This window comes from Pseudonaja textilis, chromosome 5 (assembly GCF_049901715.1).
Source record: "Pseudonaja textilis isolate UNSWEBS1 chromosome 5, rPseTex1.2, whole genome shotgun sequence".
Classification (NCBI taxonomy): domain Eukaryota; kingdom Metazoa; phylum Chordata; class Lepidosauria; order Squamata; family Elapidae; genus Pseudonaja; species Pseudonaja textilis.
In genome coordinates, this window is record NC_141994.1 from 41,682,352 (window position 1) to 41,706,666 (window position 24,315).

A 24,315-nucleotide genomic window follows, 5' to 3' on the forward strand; every position below is an offset into this window, starting at 1 on the left:
TAGCTTTGTTGTTAATATTTCCAGCTAGAGGTTTTCTGCTCATTTGATTACCGTATTCTGACTGCAGCACTGTATGAAACATTTTTATCTCTCTCTATCGTTGTTTCCTTTTCTTATGAACAGTATTATTGCAAATGAAATATTGTCTTTGTATTTTTCTAAAATTGTATTTTAACTAAGTACTTCTAAATCTGCCAATAGAATTCTTAGAAAAGTGAGCATGATGGAGAAAATCTGAAAAACAGAATTTGATGTCTCGCTAACCATTTACCTGCATTGGTAGGCATATTGATACATGCACAGTATACATGCAATATAATAAATGGACTTTCATAGTTTTAGTATATCATGCAATCAAGTCAAACAACTTTTAACCAGTATATCTGAACAGTTTGCAATTTCCTTCTCTTAAGACCAAAAATAGTTGAATCACTTAGAGCTGGATGTTGTTGGTGTTTATTTTGTTTTTCTTTTAAAGCTACCTTGTTTCGAGTACCTCAGGCTGATGAGCAATATTGTAGGTCTGGTTTAAAGCTCCTCCCCGGGGGAGGGGGTGCAGAACAGGAAGAGGTGGAGGTCAGAGGGAACTGCTGGAGTTCCTTGGTTTGTGTGTGGGGCCAGTCTCGTTACCGCTTTACTCTGCGTGTGTCTTATATTACAGCAATGCTGCCTGCACATCAGTGGCCAGAGAGGGGAGAAGGGAGGAAAAGCCTGTTTACACAGACTGCAAACCGCCTGGGGAATAATGCAGGAAAGGAAGTGAGCCGGCTCTCTGTCTGACTGCTCTAACTTCCTGCTCTCTCTCTCTCTCTCTCTCTCACACACACACACATTTCGCGCACACACACTAACGGGGGGGGGGGGTGGAAGGGAGAAAGAAACAAGGGGAAAAATCAGGATCTCATTACAAGAGCAACAGAGCGTTTTAGAGGACTGTCAGCATGGAAAACCGGGGAATTCTACGCAGCTCTCTTTAAAACGGCGAGAAGAGACTGGCGAGAAGCCCACCAAGACCAGGGGCTGGGTACGTAACTCGAAAGTTGGAAGGGAGTCTGGAAGCGAGGAAAAGGGTTGTCGGGGAGACAGGTGGGAGCCGAATGCCAATGCAATGCTTCTGGGCTGCTATCGATTGCAAAATAACTTGCAGGAGCACTTTACTTTTCCCGACAAAACACCAGAAGGGTCGTGCCAGGGGGATCCCTGCCTCGCCGCAAGGCATCCGGTGGGGGCGGTCGGGAAGGGGAGAGGAGAGGAGGGGAAGGGAGCCGAGCCGTGTGTGCGTGAGTTTGGGGCTGGTGGGGGCGAAAGTTTTGGGTGATTTTTCTTGCTGCTGGCGACGTGCCATCAATGTGTACATGGGGGGGCATATCGGGGGAGGGGAAGCAAAAGCTTTGAAACGTTATTCCTCGGTTGCCGGAGAGAGGACGACTTAAGGACCCTTCCCCACCCCCCACCCCCCCCGCCGAGCAGGAAGGGACTCCGGAGACCGACAGAGAGGGATGAGGTGAGTGAGCTGCGAGGAGCCTCCACCTGCCAACAGGGAAGGCAAAGGAAGGAGGGTTGTATGTATAATGCGGCTAGCGGGATGGGATCCGAGTCCCGCGCCGCTGTTGCCTCTGCTCGCTGCAAGCGCTTCTCCGGGAGTGCGGCGGCCGCGGAGGGCCCTCTTGTTCTGTGTGGAGAAAGGAGCTTTGGAGTCAGAGTTTGCGGGAAGGGGTGGTGGGAGCGTGTCTGACAGTTTCGTGGAGGAGCTGCCTTTACTCCCAAGGAGCGCCGACGGTCGTCACGAGCCGACTCCGGCGTGTGTGGGAGGGAGCGCTTTTGCGTGCGTTCAAGACCTACAGAGGCTCGTGGCGACAATAGCTCGCTTGAAGGAGCCCGGGGGGGCGGGGGATAATCTCTGAGGCAGTGAATTTGTATTGGCGAGGGGAGGGGGCAGTACACCGGTCTGGCCTTCCTTGAAATCAGGGGAGTTGCTTAAATTGTTTCGGGCTGCAAAGAGAAGATTGTCCAAGGGGCTTTGGGAGGAAGGGGGGGGGAGCGTTGGGAGAGTTTCTGGCTCGTCTGGAAACAGCAAGACTAATTGCCATGCGCTTCCGGTTTGAAACTGGCAGCAGACAACATCTTGAAAATGAGTCACTGCAGCTCACAAAGAAACTCTGTGGTTTTCTCCTTCTCAGGTTTATGTATTCGCTCTTTTACGGCTGTCTTTGTGGTCTGGAAAAAAAGGGAGCGAGCCTGGCTCCTTCCCGTTCATCCACTTCTTCCACGAAGCAACCCCATCGTCCATTTTAAACTTGTACACCGTCGGTTCCACGAGAGGGAAGGTGGGGCGGGGGGATATCGCGTGAGGGTTTTGGGATCTGGCTTTGCTGAAGGTTAAGGGACCGTGGTGCTGCAGGAGGAAAAAGTTCCCTGAATTTTCCACTGGTTGCAGGAAGAGAGCCCATTTACTCATGGCTAAGTAATGTCTGCACACACCAACTAATCTCATTAGGCGTTTCCGTTCCCGAACACAGGAGGGTTTTGTGAAGCCCTCTTAGCCTTTCTGCATTACTGTTGAAAGAGACAAGTTACATCTTTATTTAACGGGGATGCGGGGGTTTTGGACCAAGCTAATTTTACGCTGCATTGGTCATGAGGTCTTGAGTGACTTTAAAGAGAAGTGAACGGCAGAAACATTTCATTTTCCTAATAGAAGAGCTTTGGCCTTGTAAATGTGGTTTGTTTTAAAGCATCAGTGAACAATTATGACATTTTGCATATCATGATAAACTACTGTATGTAAGAGTATAATCTCAGTAAATAAAATGCTTATCTCAATAATGGATAGGTATGTTCACTTGGATCTCACTTTTTTAAACCTTATGTTTCTTAAAATAGCAATCTTGATTACAGACTATTAATCTAAATTATATATTTGTAATTGCATGTGGGCAATTTTACCATTTTAATTAATTTTCAATTTTAACATATATAGTATAACTTAAAAACTTTTTTTCCTACTCTAAATGAGCATTCTGGCACCAGATATTTTTCCAACTCTGATTGTATTAATTCACAAACCTCCCTTTTTTAAAAAAATCCAGAACTTGAAACCCGTTAAATACATATGGAGATTATCATCAAACTGATTTCTAAGTGTTTTAAGAAGTTTGTGCTTTTGCTTTAGATATCTGGTGTGTAACCAAAATGAAACAGGCTATACTTCCCAGAAGTGGGGTTGCTTGTAGAATCCCAGGGGGGCTATATGACATCTCAGAATAGCTTTCATTCATAGAATTTGTAATAGTTTGCATTAAAGTTTCAGTGAGCTATTCAAGCTATGATCTTACCAGGAATGGGCATCCTTTTTTTTCTCTGAGGGCTGCCAGTTTCTGCAGAAGCAATCAACTGGAGGCTGAATTGTATGCTAATAGTGGATTGATTCAAGCAAGCAGTGGGTAGCAGCAGACCCAAAGGCGATATGCAGTGATATGCTCTCTTTTTGGTGTCCTTTTGCTGACTACTATTTTTTCTTGTTCTCCTCACGCAGCAAGCTGCCAGGGAAGCAATAAATTGCTTTTGACAAAGACAAAATAGCCAACAATTAGTACATTAGCTCATTTGGCAGTGGAGAACTCTTAAAACAGAACAAAAATGAAGTTTGCTGATCAATTTCAGTTTGGTGCAGGAAAATTGATGGATATCAAACCATATCTGTCTTAAAAGTGGAGCTTTAATCTTTGGTATAAGAAAGTAACTGTGTTAAATGTTAAAAGTACTAATGTCATAGGAGATCATACTGCATCTTCTGTTTATGTTGATTAATATATTAATTTTCTACATTGATCTCTGACTAGTTACCTGAACAGAAAAGTGCAGGATCGTTGCTTTTGCCTTCTTGCTTAAAAACTTTATTCAAACTTGAGATTCATATTTTTAAATTGAAATTTATGACTTCTTATCCTGAAAGTCATTATAAATCATATACTTGTGCTCTAGGGATCTAAGTTGAATTATCTGTAAAGTAGCTTTTTGTGTGATTTTGCTGATATTTTAATTTATATGTAACAAAAATGAAAGAGAAAGCAGAAAATACAATGTTCTTTTTTAAAAAATATTAGTTTCACAGTGTCACATTTGTGAGGTGAGTAGCTATATAATTTTGATAACAAATGAATTAGCTAAATAAATATAATTACTGAGTCCCAGAAATGATACCATTTACAGGTTAGTTATATGCACAGTTCGATTTCTATATTTTTCAGTTTCTGTTTCATTTAATTATTTGCATAATACAACTAGTTTTCTGTATTGCATTCTTTATAGTTATAGAAGATACGTTTCCTTCTGTTTACTTTTCTGGGTGCTTACTGATTTCTCAATAAATACCTTTACACCAAGTAATTGATTTCAGAGATTTCCAGTCTTTGTTCCAAATTTTGAATATGTTTGATACTAGTCCGATTAGACTGATTAGAGTTATTCTATGAGGAGATGCGTGGGCTCCAAATTTAATAAATAAATAAAAATGATCTGATCATTCATAGGTAGACTATAGCTTTGCCTTTGTTCACACATTCACATGATTCCAGACTGTAATTGTGAACTGATGCTAGCTATAGTTTGTACTGTTACTTGAGATATATGTGAACACATTTATATATTATGAATTTAGGCTGCAGAAAGGCAAAAAATATGAAGCAGACTCTTTTGTATTCATTCTAGACTTCTTTAGTTTACTTTTCTGATTACGGTTCATTATATATAAATTTTGAAATCATACTTCAAGATTTTAAAATATTTTTAAATAAATTGATGCTGTGGGATATAATTAGGATCCTTCTCTTTAGTGGAGTCTTCTATTAAGCTGTATAGCTGTAATCAATTGCTGAGAATCAGCTGGTTAGATAACAATTTCCAGTTCTATGTTGTCTTATTTTTGAATTTTCCATGGACGGTCCTGCAAGAAATACACTGTATTAGCTATAGTGGTCTTTGGTTTAATTTGTAGTAGAACTGCTGCAGGATATATTTTAACTAAATCATATCCAATTTAATATGTATCTTTATAATATAATACCTTTCACTTCCATAGCTGACTCATGCTCTAAATGTGGGTATTTATCTAAAATTTACAAACTAAATATTGATTTTATGTGCCACATTTAGTACAGGTGTTCTTTGGTTTCCAGAAAGAGATCTGATAGCCTTGGCCTCCTCCTCTGTGTCAATTGTAGTCCTGTAAAAAGCTGTAATGACATATTTGTCATAGCTTTCTGTAGCAGTGCAGCTTTGTTTTCTACAATCATTCTGTAGTCTTGAATGATTATATGAGTTCATTTCTGTTCGAAGGTTCGATTTAAGGAAACCAACTGGTATACTTGAATCTTCTGAGAAACACTTAAAAAACAACATATTTGTTCTTAGGAATTTTGCTGACTTATAAATTGGTCATAACTTAGAGTAAAACATAAATAGGGGCAAAATATTGTAAGGATTTATTTAACCTTTCATACATTCATTATATAGAATGTTATTTGAACATTCTATATTAAGGTATAAACTGTTTTAGTTATATTAAACAACAATAATACATTTTGTTAAATTTAAAGATGTTCACAAGAGCTTTTTATGCATTAAGAAGATTGATAAATGTTTTTATTAAATCTACCATTTTATATATGAATAACAAAGGATTTTTTGGTAGTGATTTTAGGCTATATTGTATCTTAGGACATCTGCAAAACAGATTTCTATTATAAGTTTGTCTTAAATGAAGTGAAAATATCATGCAACAGTTTCTATGCAACTTGATTGTATGCAAACCCTTTAAACATTTTATTATTGCTTGTTAGGCATGTTACACAAAGACACATTGCAGTAGAAAGTAACTTTCATCTATTTCTCATAACATGTATAAAAATATGTTTCCTGGAAGTGTTTTTCCCCTTGAAATGTTTCTACTAATAATCTTTGTACACATGAACTTAAATAAGTAAAAAATATATACTTTAGGTTGAATATATTTATGGATTTATAATTCACCTTTTACGAAGTTTTAAGGTGGCCTAAATGTCAAGTACAATAAAAACATAATGAAATAATTAAATGGTATAATTAAAACAAAGCAGACAACAAATTATGAATGTATGTGAAAATTAAAGGTAGACTTTGATATAAAATGTTGACTATACCATATGCAAGGGTATTTATATAGAATATATAGAATAATTTGACTCTGGCAATTTGATGCTGAATTTGGGACTTTAAATACAGTGCATTTGGAAAATATTCAGACCCTCTTCACTTTTGTCAATTTTGTTATGCTGCAGCCTGATTCTACAATTGTTGAAAATATTTTTTCCCATCAATCCACACTCAGTACCCCATTATGATAAAGTGAAAACAGAATTTAGGAAATGTCTATAAATTTATTAAAAAGAAAATTAACTGAAACATCACATTGGCATTCATATCCATATAAGTATTCGAACTCTTTGCAACAATACTTGAAATGTATTGTGATGTCCCCCTCTGGTGTTCCCCTCCCCCCATTTCTCTTGATCACTGCTGACATGTTTCTACACCTTGATTGGACTCCACCTGTGGTAAATTAAATTAATTGGACATGATTTGGAAAGGCACACACCTCTCTATAAGAAGGTCTCACAGCTGAAAATGCCTACTGTAGCAGTGCAAAAGCCATATGGTCAAAGGAACTTAAATTTGTGTTTTCAGCCAAGCTTCACAGAGGAGAATCACAGGATTCTACAGTCCTACACTGATATTATACAGGTAGTCCTCAACTTACGACCACAATTGGGAACAGAATTTCCGTTGCTAAGCAAGGAAGTTAAGAGAGCCTAACTTTCACAAACATTTTTTGCCACAGTTGTTAAATTAATCACTTCAATTGTTAAGTGAATCATGAAGTTGTTAAGCAAATCTGACTTCTCGCCTTGACTTTGCTTGTTGGGAGTATTGCAAATAGTGATCACATGATCTTTGGATAGTACAACCATCATAAATACATGCCAACCCCCCCAAATTGTGATCATGTGACCATGCGGATACTGAAGTGGTAGTAGAATATAGTCTGGATTCCCAAGAGTGATAGAGTGCATTTCAGAGAACCACGAGACAGCAAATTTTAGAAGAAAAAGAGTTAAGACAGCTCTTCCGTAGGCACTCTGTAGGCATTTTCAGAATATATGTTTAATGGCGCAAATAGTCTGCTTCAGTTTTCTCAAGCATTTTTGCCTATAGGTGAGGGACAATAAAGGAAACTGTTTAAAGGAACTTTAATGGGTCTTGGTTTTTGAAACCTGACATCAAATCATGCCAAATGCATTATTTAATACTTGTTTTACCCATATCTATCTACAGTCTCCTGCTTTCCCCATACATATGCATACCCCCTCCCACACACTTACTGATTTGTATTCATATTGTTCAGTAAATTGTACAATAAGATTAAGAAAGACTTTATATATTAAAAGAATTTCAAAATAATCATAAGTGGCTTCTTTGTTTTCTAATGTAAGTGAAAAATAGAATGTCTTCTGTACAAACTGCTTCCATTGTGACTGCTGACTCTGAATATTTTATAGATTTCCAAACAGCAATAGGATTAAAAATAAAATATGGCAATAATATCAAAGATCAAGACACCAAGAAACAACCAAAGCAAATCTAAAAATTTACTCTTCAAGAGGAAAGCAAAACCTTTCTGACCCTGAAGGTTGCTGAGATTCCTGCATATGGCATTTCTGAGAATTGGGACTTGGAAGAAGTCCTCTATTACAAATATTAATGGACAGGCAGGGACCATTGAGAGAAAGCAATCATCCATATATATGAATCAATGGGTCAAGAATAGGCATGGGCACCAGTTGGCTTGCCCTGTATAATACAGAGGTGTTCTGTGGTAAACCAATTGGTGCCTATGCCTATTCTTGACCTCTGAGAAGAACTTATCAACTGGAAGGTGGTCAAAGCAAAGGCTGTAACTAAAGCATAAGGTGGAACTATGCAGAGGTCCCCAAGCTACAGCTGCTTCCTTTTTTTCAAGCAGGAGGTGTAGATACAGGAAGACCTTTTGTTTGAAAGCTAAACAGAGAAGCATAGTCCCACCCAGAGCCATATCTCTGAAATGTATCCACAGCCACTTTATTTTGCTGGAATTGAGTCTAAGCCTGTTCCTACCTAGCTAGAAGACCCTGGAAGCCTCCAGGTATTGGGACAAAATTTCAATGACATATTTTTGGGTTGGAATTAAAATATGCAGCTGAATACATCAGTCCATTTACTGATGATATTTTTATGCTAGAGGGTGACCTCTCCTAGCACATGTAGATACTGAAAAGAATACCGCTGCAATTAGTATATTTTGCTCCCAAAAATATAGAAAAATATAATAGTGAAGGCTTCCAAGAAGTCAAGAAAAGATAGGCTTACATTTCCCCTATCCTGGTTCTACCACAGGTTATCCAGAAGCAAAATTAATATGAATTACATTCTCTACCTAGACCTAAACCCTTGCTGAAAACAATCCTGATAATTGTTTCCTCTTGAGATACCTACAACTGCAGCCTCTTCCAGGACCAATAGTATCATACTTCTTCCTAACTGAAATTAGTCTCCTGTTATCTCCTCCCTGGGAAGGACAGTGATCAGGCTGTACGTGGCAGAACTGATGCTGTGGAGAATCTTTTTAATTTCCTCAAGGTAACAGGTTCAAAGTTCGAAATAACTTTGAAAGATACAGTCTCTGCTGCTTCATTAGAACCTGACTAGCAAGCATTCATCTCCATGTGACTCTTCTAAATTCCTCAGAATACCTTTTGCAGTTAATAAAAATTATCCTGTAAATGCTCACAATCTCTTTGAGCAGCCTAATAAATGTTCTTCCAGTTCATTCTTCCCAAAGGAGTTTGGGTTATATTAAATAAGTCTCCCCAGCAGGAATCTTGATGGTGTAATAACAGCATGCAAATACTGCATTCCTCTTTTAATGGTCTTGTAAACTGAAATGGGAATATGAACTCTGACCAATGTATGTCTGGAAAACTCCATAATAATTTAGATCTCTATTCGTTTTTTTAAAATAAAGTTTATTTAAGTTTCATATATTTAAAACATTTAAAAAGAAACAAACATATAAACAAATATATATACATATATACATTTTGCAGCAGGTGTTGAGCATTGGTTTCATTTTTCTTTTCTTTTTTTGTTTTACCCCATAACATTGACGTGATCTACCTTGTTACAATACCTTCCTCGTTCTTTTAATATTTTAATTTCACAGAATACTTTATGATTAAACGCACGTCCTTCATAGTTTCATAACTTATTCAGTTATCAAATGTTGCTTTTTCTTTAACCATTCGTACCAACAGTTCCAAACTTTGTAGTATTCCTATCTTTGTTGTTTTTTTTAGTAATTTGGTTAGGCTGTCCATCTCTGCACACTCGTGAATTTCTTTAATGACCATCTCCTCTGAAGGGACAATGGACAGTTTCTAGTTGTAAGCATAACTTATTCTGGATGCCATTATAATGTGTAGGATTAAATATTGATATTTTTTTTCTATTTTTGAGTCTGTCGTACCCAGCAACAAGGTTTTGGGTTCAAGTTTTACTTCTTGTTTAATTATATTTAGAATCCAATTTTTGATATTTTTCCAAAACTTCTGAGCATATGGTCAGGTCCACCACATATGGAAGTATCTTCCCTGGATGCAGTTATGCTTCCAACAGTTTGGGGGGAGATTCGGGGACATCTTAGCCAGTCTCGCAGGTGGCAAGTGCCAATGATACACCATTTTATAGAGATTCTCTTTGTATGAGGCTGACAGTTAGTTTGTAGTTTATTTCCCAAATATGTTCCCACTTGTCTAATTCAATACAGTGGCCCACATTTTTTGCCCAAATTATCATACACTCCTTGACTGTTTCTTCTTTTAGTTTATAATTCAATAGATATTTATATATTTCACTAATCAACTTCCTTTCCTCTCCATGCCAAATTTTATCTAATTCTTTGTAGGTCATGTTAAAACCAATTTGTTCTTTATCTTTTTTGTAATGCGTTTGTATCTGCGAATAGGGCCACCATGCTATCTCTTTTCCTTGAATTTGTATTTGATTCCTACCCTTTAACTCTCCGGTTTGATGTAATACAGGGGTGTCCAACCTTTCACCTTCCCTGGGCCACATTAGAAGATGAAAATTTGGTTTGGGCCGCACATAAAATAAAATAACAGTAACGATACCTGATCATCCAAAAAAACCATAGAAAACATAGTTAACATATTAAATTTATTTGGAAATGAAGTTAGTGAGATGTTTTTATTATTTATTATTTATTAAAAATTATTTATTTTTTATCACGGTTTTTTTATCATGGTTTATTTTCTGGCCAAATTTTGTGGGGGGGGAGAAAGCTCGCCCGCCTTGTGCCTACCTCTCCTCCTGAAAATGGCCCGGCTGGATGAAGCAGGACTGGAAGGCAGAAGCAGCAGCAGTGGCAGGTGAAGAAGCGGTGGCGGTGGGGGCAGCGGCGGCAGAAGTGGCGGTGGGGGCAGCGGCAGCGGGGGCAGAAGCAGCAGCGGTGGCAGGGGAAGAAGTGGCGGCGGCAGGGGCAGAAGCAGCGGCGGCAGCAGGGGCAGAAGCAGCGGCGGCGGCGGGGGCAGAAGCGGCGGGGACAGAAGCGGCGGCAGCCACGGGGGCAGAAGCGACAGCGGGGGCAGAAGTGGCAGCGGGGGCAGAAGCGGCGGCGAGGGCAGCGGCGGTGGGGGCAGAAGTGGTGGCGGTGGTGGCGGCAGCAACAGCAGGAGGTGGCGATCTGACGGCGCCTGCCTTTTCTATTGCTGCTTGGCCTGGCGCTTGCCTCGCCCCGCCTCGCACCTACCTCTCCTCCTCCTCCTCGCTGGCTCTGGCACAAAGGTTGGGGTGGGCACTGGGCCGCATTACGAGGCGACCTGGGCCGCATGCGGCCCACGGGCCGCGGGTTGGACAAGCCTGATGTAATAGATCTTTTTATCTTACAATATTATCAAAATCTAGAACGTTTGGATGTGTCTCCATTGTAGATAACCACAGTGGGACCTTACAGTAATGTACTTTTTTTTATCTTTTCCCAAATAGTAACACACTGCTTATATAATGCCTTTGAAAGTACAAGTGGTGTTTACTCTTTCCATCCAACATAAATGCGTGTCATCCAAGTTGGAGATCAAAGCCCTCTAACGTTAAGATCCTTTTATTTATCAAATTAACCCAGTCTTTGAGCCAGGCTGCTATCACAGCATAGTAGTATGTTTCGAAATCTGGAAGACCAAAGCCTCCTTTCTATCATCCTGTACTAATTTATATTTTATTCTGGGTTTTTTCCCCTGCCATATAAATTTGGATATGTGTTTATTTAGTTTTTCAAAAAAGCTTTTTTCCAACTTGACTGGCACCATCTGAAATAAGAACAACAATTTTGGTAAAATATTCATTTTTACTATTGCAATACGGCCTAATAGAGATATTTGTAATTTAGCCCAATTATCTAAGTCTTTAAATATTTGGATTGTTAATTTATCATAATTATCTTTTTTAATCGATGAGCACCTAGCTGTCAGCCATATCTCCAGATATTTTACTTTATTTACCACCTGTATCCCTAATTTCTTTGTTAGTTCTTCCTTTTGTTCATTTGTACAGTTTTTTGTCATCACTTTTGTTTTTTATTAATTTTTAATCCTGCCACCTTTCCATATTGTTTTATTTCTTTCATCAAAATAGGTGTCGTTTCCAGGGGATCTTCCACTATAAAGGCCATCTCGTCAGCAAATGCTTGAAGTTTGTACTCCTCTTTTTTAACTTTTAACCCCCTGATTAGATCTCTATTCTTATGGCTTTTATTCCATTTATTTTAAAGACAAATTCCAGGAGTAGATCAAGAGATTCAAAAAGACCATTTCTTGAACCATTTTATATATCATGGAATCAACTATATCTTTTAAAATTTCATTAAAAATACTGCTTTGCAGCTTCAACTAATATATTATGTCTTGAAGTTGGGTAAGCAATAACACACCAGCAGATACAGCACTATTTTTGCAAGAGGGAGACAGGTAGTGGAAACTAGAAGGAAAAATCTGAAAATATATGCATATTTTTCTTTCAGCATATTCCAACAACCCTTGCATTGGGAACTTCCAGTTATAAGGGATAAACTAAAGTTTCTGTTCAATATCTCTGGCTTTCATCGGGATTAAATCTGTGTTCCTTTTTTATTCCATTTAATATTTGTACAACTTACCTTCTGATGAGATAAATGAAATGGTTCAAGAAAATCAAGGCAATAAGTATGCTTAAAAACTTAAATAAAATACAGATTTGCCTGATAAATAGGAGTAAAATAAATATTTTTTAGTGAACATGTAAATAGTTCACTGTAGTCAGATTACAGAGCAGTAATTATAGAGCAGAGCAGTATTTTTGATCCTGCTCACATCTATAGTATTTTAAATTATAAGAAAATGGCTTTATATTAAGTCAGCAAAATAGTTATCACTGCCACATTGCCACAAAAAGACAACAATAGAGATACATATGGAAAATATAAAGATTAGATCTGGCTTTGAACCTGGAAGTTCTTTTGTGTGCAAATGAAGGTTGTGCCAGTATATTACAGATGCATACCATATGAGTGGGGCAGGAAGTATGAGAATTCTGTATGCATTTTATTTTAATATCATTAATTTTTAAAATCAGTGTAGATTTATGTGCTTTTCCAATGGCTTATTTTTTAAAACATTGAACAACTAGTGTTTTAAAAATCTTAGCAAGCAGGAACTATCTTCCTTTCCTTCCTGTTCCCAATCCAGGAAATAGAATCCATGCACGGAATCAAACTTCCTGGTTCGGACTGTCTTATGGCAGACAACCTTAATGCACACATGGCTGTGTATATCAGCTGAGTTGTGTTTGAATCCTAATGACTATATAGACGAATACTTACCATCTGGCTCTGTCTTCAACAAAAAACATAGCTCTTCCAAGGACATTCCAGCCATTTCTTTGACATTCACTTTACCCCTTGTCTTCCCTTGTCTTCCCTGCTTTTTGTTAAACTTCTTTTTCCAGCCCAGGTTGGTTGCATAAGAGAGACCCAACAAACCTGATACCCAAAGTGATATGGTTATATACCTGATTATTATTTGTGTGCGTTTCTATATTCTTTCTTGTTAACTCAGGAATTTTGTCAAGCTGTGAAATTTTTATGATGAAATAGAAAACCCTATATAATCTCTCTCTCTCTCTCTCTCTCTCTCTCTCTCTCTCTGTGTGTGTGTGTGTGTGTCTGTCTTTGTCTTTGAATCAGTGCTGACTCCTGGTGACTGCCTGAACAAGTCTGTGCCTTATTCTTGGCAATGTTGTTGGAAGTGGCTTGCCATTACCCGCTTCCTAGGACTGAGAGACAGCGATTGGCCCAAGGTCAACCAGCTGAGCTTTGTGCTGAAAGAAGGACTAGAACTTATGGTCTCTTTATTTTAGTTTGGTACCTTAACCACCACACCAAACTGGCTGTCTATATAATCTTACTCTAAAGTATTTTCCTCACAGGGGAATTTACTCCCATATAAATGAAAGATTCTATGCACTTTAATGGATCATTTGGATATCTTGGGTCTGTCTGTCTTGTCTGTCTGTCCATATCTGTATCTATATCTATCTATCTATCTATCTATCTATCTATCTATCTATCTATCTATCTATCTATCTATCTATCTATATCACATTTATATGCCTGCTCATCTCACAAAGAATATATTAAGTATTCAAGTGAAAAGTAATAATGTTTTTAAAATACAAAAAAAACTACAGAAATTGGGATAAACATTAATGCTGTTAGCAAATATCAGCCCCTTCTCCTGGATCAAATATGCTACAGGCTATATTATATTAAAATATTATATTAAAAGTTTGCCCGGATGTCCAAATTAAATAAAAATGCATACTAAAAACAAAAGAAATCTTTTTAGAGTTTGGTGTTCTCGTGAAATTTTAGGGTTTTTAAAAAAAATGTTTTTCTGAATATCTCATTAGGCAAACCATGCGGTGGCACTGGGAATGGAAAAGGAGAATGGAAAAAGTTGGCCTCTTGCCTCTTCTCACCCAGATATTTTGTTTTGTTGTGTCTTGAGTTATAATTATTGATATGACTTGTAAGTAAATTTGGCTGATCTGGTATCCTGAAATGTGGAATAAAAATAGCTGTCATAAATAATGAGAAGTTTATCGCTAGGAGAAAATCTTTTTAAAAAAGCAAAGAGGCATAAAAGCTGGAAAAATTAAGATAAATATTATGTTTTATCCCTTAAAAATGAAAGATAGAGATAGATAGGTAGATAAATAAATAGATGTAGATAGGTAGTTCGACAGATGATAGATAGATGATAGATATACATATGGATAGACATGGAGATAGGTAGATGAATCCTACTGTGCTCATTCCAATGATGTTTTTTGCTTCTGTCTTGAGCACCTTAAAAGTTTACTACTCTACCCAACCCATTTGTTTTTTTACCATTTACAGAAACCATCTTGGAAAATGCAAGATAACTACAATTCATAAAAATATTTATAATGTGTAGCACTATAGGACTTTCTATCTTTTAGCTATTATTTGGCTTTTCCAGAAACAAAACTCTGAAATATAATAGGCAGAAGTCCTGATTTAGATTTTTATCTTACTTTTTAATTATCCTTTTTATTAGTTTGTAATATAAAATACAAAAGCATATAATAGGAAAAACGGGATGGAAAAGGGAAGGAGAAAGTGTAGAAAAGAGGGAAAAAAGAAAGATAAGGCATTGACTTCTGACTCCCTTTGGTGCAGTAGAATAAGATAGTAACATCAGACCTCAATTTTTTACTTTTACAAAATAGTATAAACTAGCCATTTCTATAACAACAAATCTATCTAATTGGTAAAATCCAAAATCAAAGTATATTATTTTTCCATCTTGAGCACAAAGTCCAGTAATGGTTTTCAAGTAGAAACAAAAGTACTTGTGTTTTGTTTTCTTTTATCAAAGCAGTCAATTTAGCTCTCTCTGCTAACTCCATTGACTTTTGCAGCCATTCGTCCATTGTGGGAATCGAAGTGTCCTTCCATTTTTGTAAAATATATAACATCAAAGTTTCCCCCAAAAAATTCCAAGTCTTTTTCCATTAACACCCCCCCCCAAAAAAAAAGTTTCTGGTTTTATCTTTATATTCACTTTAAGAATCTTCTGTATTAGAATATGAATCATCCTTCAATATTTACGTTTGCATTTCCTATGTTCATTTGAAATACCTTTATACATTCTTGATAACTTGTCTGGTGTTAAATATCAACAATCTGTGTAGTGCTGCAGGACTTTCTACCTTTTAGCTATTATCTGGCTTTTCCAGAAAGACAACTGAAATATAATAGGCGGAAGTCCTGATTTAGATTTTTACAATGTCAACATATTAGAGGCTTAGTGGGGAGCGAGTATGATGATAATGTTGAAGATTTGAAAATATCACTAAATTTTGTCTCAATTTCAGAGAAAATATTTCTAATGTTTAGCAGGATTTTGTTTAAAAAACTTTAAAACAACTATGGGGAAAACTGTATCAATATAATATTTTAAGAGGTGCAGTTGTGAAAAATGGAGAAATGAAAAAACTACAGAGAAGGGATTTCATTATATAACTATATATTATATAGTTGAATATTTCTGGGCTATATAAAGTACTAGATGTGGCTAAACAGACAAAACTCAGTTCTGACAAGATGGAGCAGTTACTGAGTCTAGGGGCTGAACTTCAGAATTCAGGAGAAATGCTGTGGGGCACTTTGGGATGTGAGTGCACTTCTGTTTTATTAAATGTAGAAGCTGCCCTCTAAGAAAGAACCATAAAACCAATAAGACAGACTCCTGCACAACTAGAAAACATACAACATAACAAAAAACAACTGACAAGAGGCTCAACGCACTGAGAGACTGGCCAAGTCTTGAAGGATGTTTGTAATGTCAAGTTAGAACCCATTCTGATCTTTAAGGATTAGTTTTAACTCCTTCTAGCACTCATATGGGACAGCCTTGTAACACCTTTAGGAAACTACCTTTAGTAGTTTACAAATCAACTACCTTATATTAAGTTTATTAGAATGTGACTTACTGGTCATTTGAAGATGGTCTAGAAATTGCTGTTTGCCCAGAATAATGCGTAGTGCTTCTTGATGTTGCCACAAAACCTCCTTATTGAAACAACTTCATTGGGTTGGCAATTGCCTTCCAAACCTTTATATTTTATTGTTCATATGGAATATAAAGCCTTACATATTATAGAACCCAACCACTACTTTTGTGTAAACTAACACATATACTGCTATCTTCATGCAGGAATCATGTTGTGGAACAAACTGCCATTAGAATTGAAGCAAGCCACCTTTTTTTAATTATTAAATTTTTATTCTTTAAAAAACAAAAAGCAAGCCACCTTTTTAATATTTGTTTATCCAAGGCTTTCCATTCTTTCAAAATGTATCATTTTATTAATATTTAGGCTTAATTTTATTTATTTTAATTCTATTTCTATTTAATTCTATTTTTAATTTCTATTTGTCTGTTATTTTTAGTTCCCAAGGGACTGGGTTATAGACAAAACCTATGAATAAATAAATTTAAAATATTATTTAAAAAGCATTACCTGAAATGTTAATATAAGATAGTCAAGCAGTTTTTGGTCTATTGATCTATAAGTCTATTGATGAGTTAGAATTCATTTTGTTAAAAGCTTATGAGATTCCTATGAACGTGGAATGTATCTTTGCATCTGTCCATTGTCCTATTTGTATACAGTTTTTTTACAGGTCACAATAAAGATATGCCATATTATCATATATCAGAATAATCCTGGAAAAAGTTTCCTCCTTTCTGTATAGCAATAGCATGTAGACTTATATATTGCTTCACAGTGTTTTATAGCACTCTCTGAGCAGTTTACAGACTCAGCATATTACCTCTAACAATCTGGGTCCTTATTTTACTGACTTCAGAAGGATGGAAGGCTGAGTCAACCTTAAGATGGTTAGGATTGAACTACTGGCTGTGGGCAGAATTAGCCTGCAATATTGCATTCTAACCACTGTGCCACCATGGCCTCTATAAAATTCTCAGTGGCAATCATTTGAGATATTGGCAGATATCTCTGTAACATGCTGTTAGGATTGATGTAAAACACAATTTTCCAACATTTTAGATCTTCTATACTCTGAACATTAGTACATCAATCAACCACAAAAGTCATGCATTTTATGATTCAGTTATGTTTCTAATTTTTGGTGGCTTTATTACAGCAATACTCAAAGTACTTTCTGTAGTTCACAGGGATGTTTATTTCAAGAATGTGATATCCTACCCTTACAGGATTCAGTTCACAATTCAACTTTATGCATTTTTTTCAGATATATTTTTTACCAGATTTCATTACATTCAAACATCCTATGCTAGTAATATATTATCCACATCTTACTATAGTCCCAAATTTCTCTCAAACAGTTCCATTCAGTTTAATTATTCTTTCCCTTTTCAATTCTATTCTGTGAATGAAAATTCATTTGAGCTTCTTTCTGGTTATTTAGAGTTCATGGTGATACAGTTTTAGGTGCCCTTGGCAGCATTATTTTTCTGACTTATATTATCTAGAACGGATAATTGACCATGGACTTTATAAATCCACTTTATAAATTATAAATCTTGAAGTATTTCGTCATATCTCTGATTGTTGTTCCAGGCAGGTAGGAAATTTCACAAGCCAAGTATCTGATTAGCATAGATTTGTTTCATTTATGAATTTCGTAAATCTGCATGGATTCCCATTGGTTTACATCAATAAACAGTAATACAGGATGTAAAATAAATAATACTATTTGGAAAGCCTCTATTTTTAGTAACCTCTGAAAAGTCATGAAGGTCTATGCTAGCTTGGCTCAAGGGGTAGACTACTCATAAGGTCCACATTGTAAAAACATTACCTATTGGGCTATGCCTCTGACTTTTTAATAATGGCAGACCTTCAAGCAGACTTTCTTCAGGAAATACAATCCAGAGAGCTTGAATATCTTCAAACAAGGCTGTTCAGAAGGTACACAGAAGCCAAGCTGCATAATACTTTATTGTTAAAACCAACACATTAAATTGTACTTCAAAACCTGTTAGTAAACAGTGAGCCCATAGCCTAGATGTCTAAGGTGGCTCTTGAAAGCCAGCTAGCCAGTTACCCACTGCAATTTGTACCTATTGCAATTTCTGACTACTCTTCAAAGATGCCTTTTTGCAGTACTGTATTTGTTTTAGTTCCTTGTTCTAGGATGTCATCAACCACTATGACTCTTCTCTTTGTCTACTTTCAGGGCACTGCTGTATCCTGTTTGTTCTTCAGGGATCTAATGTCCTGTCTCCTGTTCCACAGTTTTGAGTTTTCTTCTTCTGAAGAATCAGAGGTTATTTATTCTGTGAGGGCCTCAAAGTTATGCAGCATATCTTCTATGACACTTGTTTTTGGTAGTGATTCTCATCCACTGGGCTTGTTCCTTTGTTTATCTTCCTTATGGAAAATTGTTTCTCTTGAAGCATCTACTTTGTTTCATCTGGTAAGTTTTCATTTTCTGCTGTCCCTATGTATTCATTCCTGAAATAAGTAGATTGAAGGTCTGTCATTCTTACCAAATGATTGAATATAAATAATAATCTACAACACCAATTTAAGAAGGAGAACTTGTAATGCTACATTACTAAGTATAGAAGACCTGGGCAACTGTGACTGAGACATTGGCCTAAACCACAATGTACATTTTTATTTGGTTTATTTTTTAACTTAACATATTGGGTCAACCTAGCAATTAACATAAAACTATATATTTGTGATACAAACTGCTATGATTCATTGTTTAAATTTATAACTTTAGCTTTATGTATGAATGCTGCCAATATAGCCTGTTCACAGACTTTGTTTAAATTGAAATATAGCTTAGATAATGTGGGCAAACCCTTGCATATAATCTCATCTTTGGGTCAGGAATTTCTTAGATACCAAGTTTGGGGAACTCATTTCATCATCATTAATTATGGCTACTTTATGATCAAGGTATACAGGATTACAGAGAAAAGTGCAGAGTAACAGTGTAAGATTAAGTATATGATAGGAATTGGCATGTCAAGGGTTACGATGATTTTAATAGAATAAAACTAGAGCTGAGATTGCAAACAAGGACAGATGTAGATGGCCAGGTTTCCTCTGGTCTTGTTTCTCATTTCCTGCCTGCAGCCTACAGAAATAGAGGAAGCTGTGAGTGTTAATGAGAATGGGAAGCTAACAATGCCCTACGTCACTCAGCTCAGAAAAAAAAAGGTTTGCTGGACATCATTTATTTTTGGTGATAAATGAAAATTTAACATTAATGCCAGGAAAACTTTAGAAACAATAAAAATTGCATGTTTTGGCTTGTATCAATATTGAATGGAAGAGAAAGTGATGAAATGAGAGCAGAACTCCTCATCTGTTTGCTTTGATCTTCTCCCCAAAAGGGAACTTGTTCAAAAAGACCTAAATAAAATATCTGATGCAAAGGTAGAGTGGCAACTCAAGATAAATAAAAACATAGGAAATATTCAGCTATCACAAATGAATTTAAAACTGAAGAACCAGATCATTTACCTGTATGAGCCATAAAGAAGCTTATGGATGTATTCTTGGGGCCCCTCCAGTGACCTATGAGCAGTCATAGAAGATGAGCAGAGTGCTAACCAATCGGAAACAGGCAAATGTTCTTCCTATCAAAGACACTGGTCTAGGCATTATGAGAGCCAGTGATTGAGTTTGAATGGTTTATTATGAATTGTTATGAGTCCCTGGCATGTTGTGTCTTTTTTGACTTGCTAACATTGTTTTTCAACCCATGTAAGTTGCCCAGCATTAAATACCAATGAATAATTAATTAATTAATTAAAGAAATAGAATTTGCAGATAACTAAACAATGAATAAAAGAGAACTCGGGTGGCTACAGAGTGATCAGCTGGATGCTGATACCTGGCAAAACCTTAGAAGAAGTTATTAAGCAGTCAGCTTGTGAATAATTGGAGAAAAAATGCATTGCTTAATTGGGGCCCATTGCAAAATATGAACCAGACCATATTACTATTATCGGTAGAACATGTATAATCAACAAGTATAAATCAATGGCTCAGTGTCAAGATGGGATAGCATGTGTCAGCTGGTGCTCCATTCAAAATCCAAGAAAGAAATACTTGGACTCCTTTAATCAGAGAAAAGATCTTTTACTGGAAATCAAGTGGTAGCAACAAAAGAATTCTGAATCTGAGAAAATAGGTGCGTAAATCACATATACAAAGTAATGGCAACGTTCCCACCCCCAATAGTTCAATTGGCTCATCCAATTAAAAGTTGTGTATATCATCATGTGGGCATCTCCAGGTGGTGATGAGGCTTCTGTCCGTTGACCTTGACATAGTTTGATAAAGGGTTGCAGCTGCGCATAGCCTAGGATAGAAACCTAAGCAAGAATGTACCCCCCCCCCCCGTTTTGTACAGTTCTGGTTTGTAACACCTCCAGCTCACTTCCCATAACCATTCCCTCTCCTCCCTCCATTACTTATGACAGCCGAAAGATGCAAAGCAAAGGGAGAAAATCTTGAAGGCTGACATTTGGCCCTCCTAGAAAAGAGATGTTAGTCCTAAAAAAAGATAAAAATAGAAGGTAATAGAAAATATACATGTAACAGCAACATACTAATTTTTTAGGGTTTATCAGGATATTTAGTACGAAATGCCTTGATAAGTGTAGGAGCTCTAACATCCTTCTCATTCACCCACTCAGCCTGGGAAGGAGGAAAACGTTTCCAAGCAACCAAATACTGGAGTCGACCCCTTCGTTTTCGAGAATCCAGAATTTCTTTAACTTCAAAATGTTGTTCACCTTCAATTAGCAATGGTACGGGGGATCAACCTGAGTTGGTCTCAAGTCGGAGGTATGTTCAGGTTTTAATAAATGTGGAAAACAGTGGATCCGTCGAAGAGTTTTTGGTAATTTCAGTTGGACTGCCACAGGGTTCACAATTCGTTCAATTGAGAAAGGTCCAACATACTTAGGTCCAAGCTTTTTTGACTTTTGTGGGGTCTGCAAATATCTGGTGGATAAAAAAACCTTGTCACCCACTTGATATGGTTTTTGTGGAGTTCTCTTTTTATCTGAATTTTTTTCATGAGCTTGATGAGCATCATCTAATGCTTTATGGGTAACCGGCCAGGTAAGCTGGAGCTGTGTTATCCATTCATCTAATGACTGAATGTTAGGTTTCTCACATGGAAGCTCGGGTATGGGTACAAAGTCTTGTCCCGAAGTCACTTTAAAGGAGTAAACCCAGTACTACTATGTACTGAATTATTATATGCCACCTCAGCGAATGGCAATAGGTCAGCCCAATTATCTTGCTGATAATTTATATAACATTGAAGATATTGTTCCAATACTGAGTTAGTCCTCTCACAAGCCCCATTGGTTTGTGGGTGGTGGGCGGAGCTTAAACCCTGGGCCGAGCCCAATAACTTCAGGAACTCCTTTCAAAAGTTTGAGGTAAACTGGACACCCTTGTCAGAGATTATACGTTTAGGAACCCCATATAACCTGTAGATATGTAAAATAAACAGTTTAGCCAACGTTTTACAGATGGGATTTTCGGACAAGGTATGAAATGTACCTGTTTGGAAAACAAATCAGTTACTACCCAAATAACTATTTCCCCCACTTTCAGGTAATTCCACTAGAAAATCCATATTCCTTCCATGGAGCCGTTGGTCTAGCTACATTTTGTAGTAAGCCTGCTGGTTTACCAGGAGGCCGTTTGGCTGAGGCACAACTAGCTACATGTTTTCACAAATCCAAAATGACCAGTGGCTTTAGAATCATGAGCTTGCTGTAATATTTGGTTTCTCAGCTTCACTGGCACATATAATTTGGCCCCCACCCATGCCAATCCATCTCTAACCGTACAGTTATTTGAGTGAGCAAGAAACCAATCATCAAGTTTTAGAACATCTCTTAATTGTGCAGTCAAATCATTTGATAAATCAACCTCCTTTTTCTGGGCTCTGGTAACCACTGGAGCTGCCAACTGTTTGGTTGGGACAATCGGCCGTACCACTTCTTGGCGAGCACTATTATATTGAGGTAATCTAGATAAAGCATCCGCCATGAAGTTCTTCCCCCCTGGAATGTACTTCAATGAAAAATTAAAGCGCTTAAAGTACTGCGCCCAGCGAACTTACTTGGGAGACAGCTTCCAGGTTAACAGAGCCCAGCGAACTGCAAAAGCTTCTTTTTCCCAGATGGCCCATCTTCTTTCGGTTTCAGTTAGTTTACGGGAAGTATATGCACACAATTGCAAAGTCCCCGTCTCGTTTGCTTGTAGTAACACTGCCCCGACTGCTACGTTACTCGCATCGGCTTGGATTACAAAAGGAGCATCTATGTCTGGGTGCTTGAGTACTGGTTCAGCAGCAAACAGTCGTTTCAGCTATTCAAAAGCGGCTTGACATTCCATGGACCACTCCAGTGGTTTACTAGGCTTTGGTTTCACCTCCCCTTTGGTTTTTAGGAGATTTGTGATAGGCATTGCAATCTTCACAAAAGCAGGGATAAATTGGCGGTAAAAATTAGCGAATCCCAAGAAACTTTGAAGTTGTTTCCTGGTGCGGGGAGGGGCCCATTCCAAAATGGCATGAACCTTCCCCGAATCCATTTCTATGCCATCATGTGAGATACGATAACCTAAATAGTCAATTTTTTCCTGGTGGAATTCACATTTGGACAACTTTGCATACAGCTCAGCAGCTCAAAGTTTTTCCAGAACTGATCGCACTAGTTTCACATGTTCATCATGAGTCTCCGTGTAGATAAGAATATCATCAAGATAAACCAACACCCCTTTGTATAGATGTTCATGCAACACCTGATTGATCATTTGCATGAATACTGCAAGGCCTCCCTGCAGCCAAATGGAAGAACGTTGAATTGGAAACAACTCATTGGGCAGTTAAAAGCAGTTTTCCATTCATCCCCTTCCTTAATTCGAACCTGGTAGTATGCTTCTCTCAAGTCGAGTTTTGTAAAAAATTTCCCTTTGGCCAAGTGGGCCAACATGTCCATCAAGGGGAGGGGGTACACGTTCTCCACTGAAATAGCGTTCATGTTTCTGTAGTCAACACATAAATGAAGGGAGCCATCTTTTCACAGAACAATACTGGGGCTGCTACCCGGGGTCTAGCGGGTTGGAGGAAACCACGTTCCAAATTCTTATTGGTAAATGACCGCAGCTCTTTTAGCTCCCACGATGTCAAGTACAGTTTCAGTTTTGGGAGTTTCACCCCGGGTGAAATTTCAATACTGCAATCTGTTGAACGATGGGGGGGGGGATGCTCATCCGAGGCCTTTTCACTGAATACTTCCTTTAAGTCCCAATATTCCTCCAGAATTTTCTCCTCCCCCTTCAGGTTCTCGGTGCCAGTGGAGGCCAGTTCAGTGGGATTCTTGAGTTTCGGTTGAGATTGCCCCTCCCCTTCTGGGCACTGGTCAGTACGTATGTGCAATGACCCTCTCCTCCAATCAACGTGGGGGTTCCATTTCCGGAGCCAGGGAAACCCCAGTATTAGGGGCCGCTCCATCCCAGGAGCCACAATAAAACACAAAGTCTCTCTATGCTTCCCCATTGTCATTTCTATTGGTTCCGTTATGAAATGTGCAGGGCTGCCCCCAGCTACCGATCCATCCAATTGGCAAAAGGCTATGGGCGTTTTTAAAGTCTTTAGCCTTAAGCCCTATTTTCTCCACTACCTCCGAGCTGATTACGCACCTTGTGCACGCAGAGTCTAACAAGGCCAGCATTTCCCCTTTGACTCCCGACGTGGGTACCCTTAATCTCACTGGAATGGTCATAGGGACCTTGTTTGGACTTACTGGTGAGTCGTCTTCTGATTCGGATTCACTCTCTTCAAAAGAGGTTGGAGTTCCCAGCTCCTCTCCTTTCAGAGGGACGATCTCTACAACCTCCTCTGCTTTAAGCACTGCTTCGCGAGGCTTTGCTGGGGGGTTTTCAGGTTTTCTTCCTCCTCCTGGTGCCCCCTTTGGTTCTAGCTTGGCACGGCAATCTGCAGCCTGGTGACCTTCCTTCCCACATTGGAAGCAAGCAATAGTCTTGGGTTTTGCCGCCATGCCT

General features: G+C 37.9%; 1 protein-coding gene across 6 annotated transcripts in view; it reads left to right on the forward strand.

The window, feature by feature from the left end:
- The first annotated feature begins 550 nt into the window (after positions 1 to 550).
- Positions 551 to 24,315, forward strand: part of ELK3 (ETS transcription factor ELK3) — a 49,775-nt gene continuing 26,010 nt past the window's right edge. The window contains exons 1-3 of one of the 6 annotated variants that reach the window (XM_087934625.1): positions 558 to 1,024; positions 18,437 to 18,676; positions 20,922 to 21,072. In XM_087934625.1, coding sequence (XP_087790751.1) covers positions 21,033 to 21,072 — 40 coding nt within the window. In that variant the 5' untranslated portion in view covers positions 558 to 1,024; positions 18,437 to 18,676; positions 20,922 to 21,032. Of the gene's footprint in view, positions 1,087 to 1,224; positions 1,505 to 18,436; positions 18,677 to 20,921; positions 21,073 to 24,315 lie in introns of those variants that run through there. The other 5 variants (XM_087934626.1, XM_026698355.2, XM_087934627.1 and 2 more) reach the window with 5 other exon arrangements.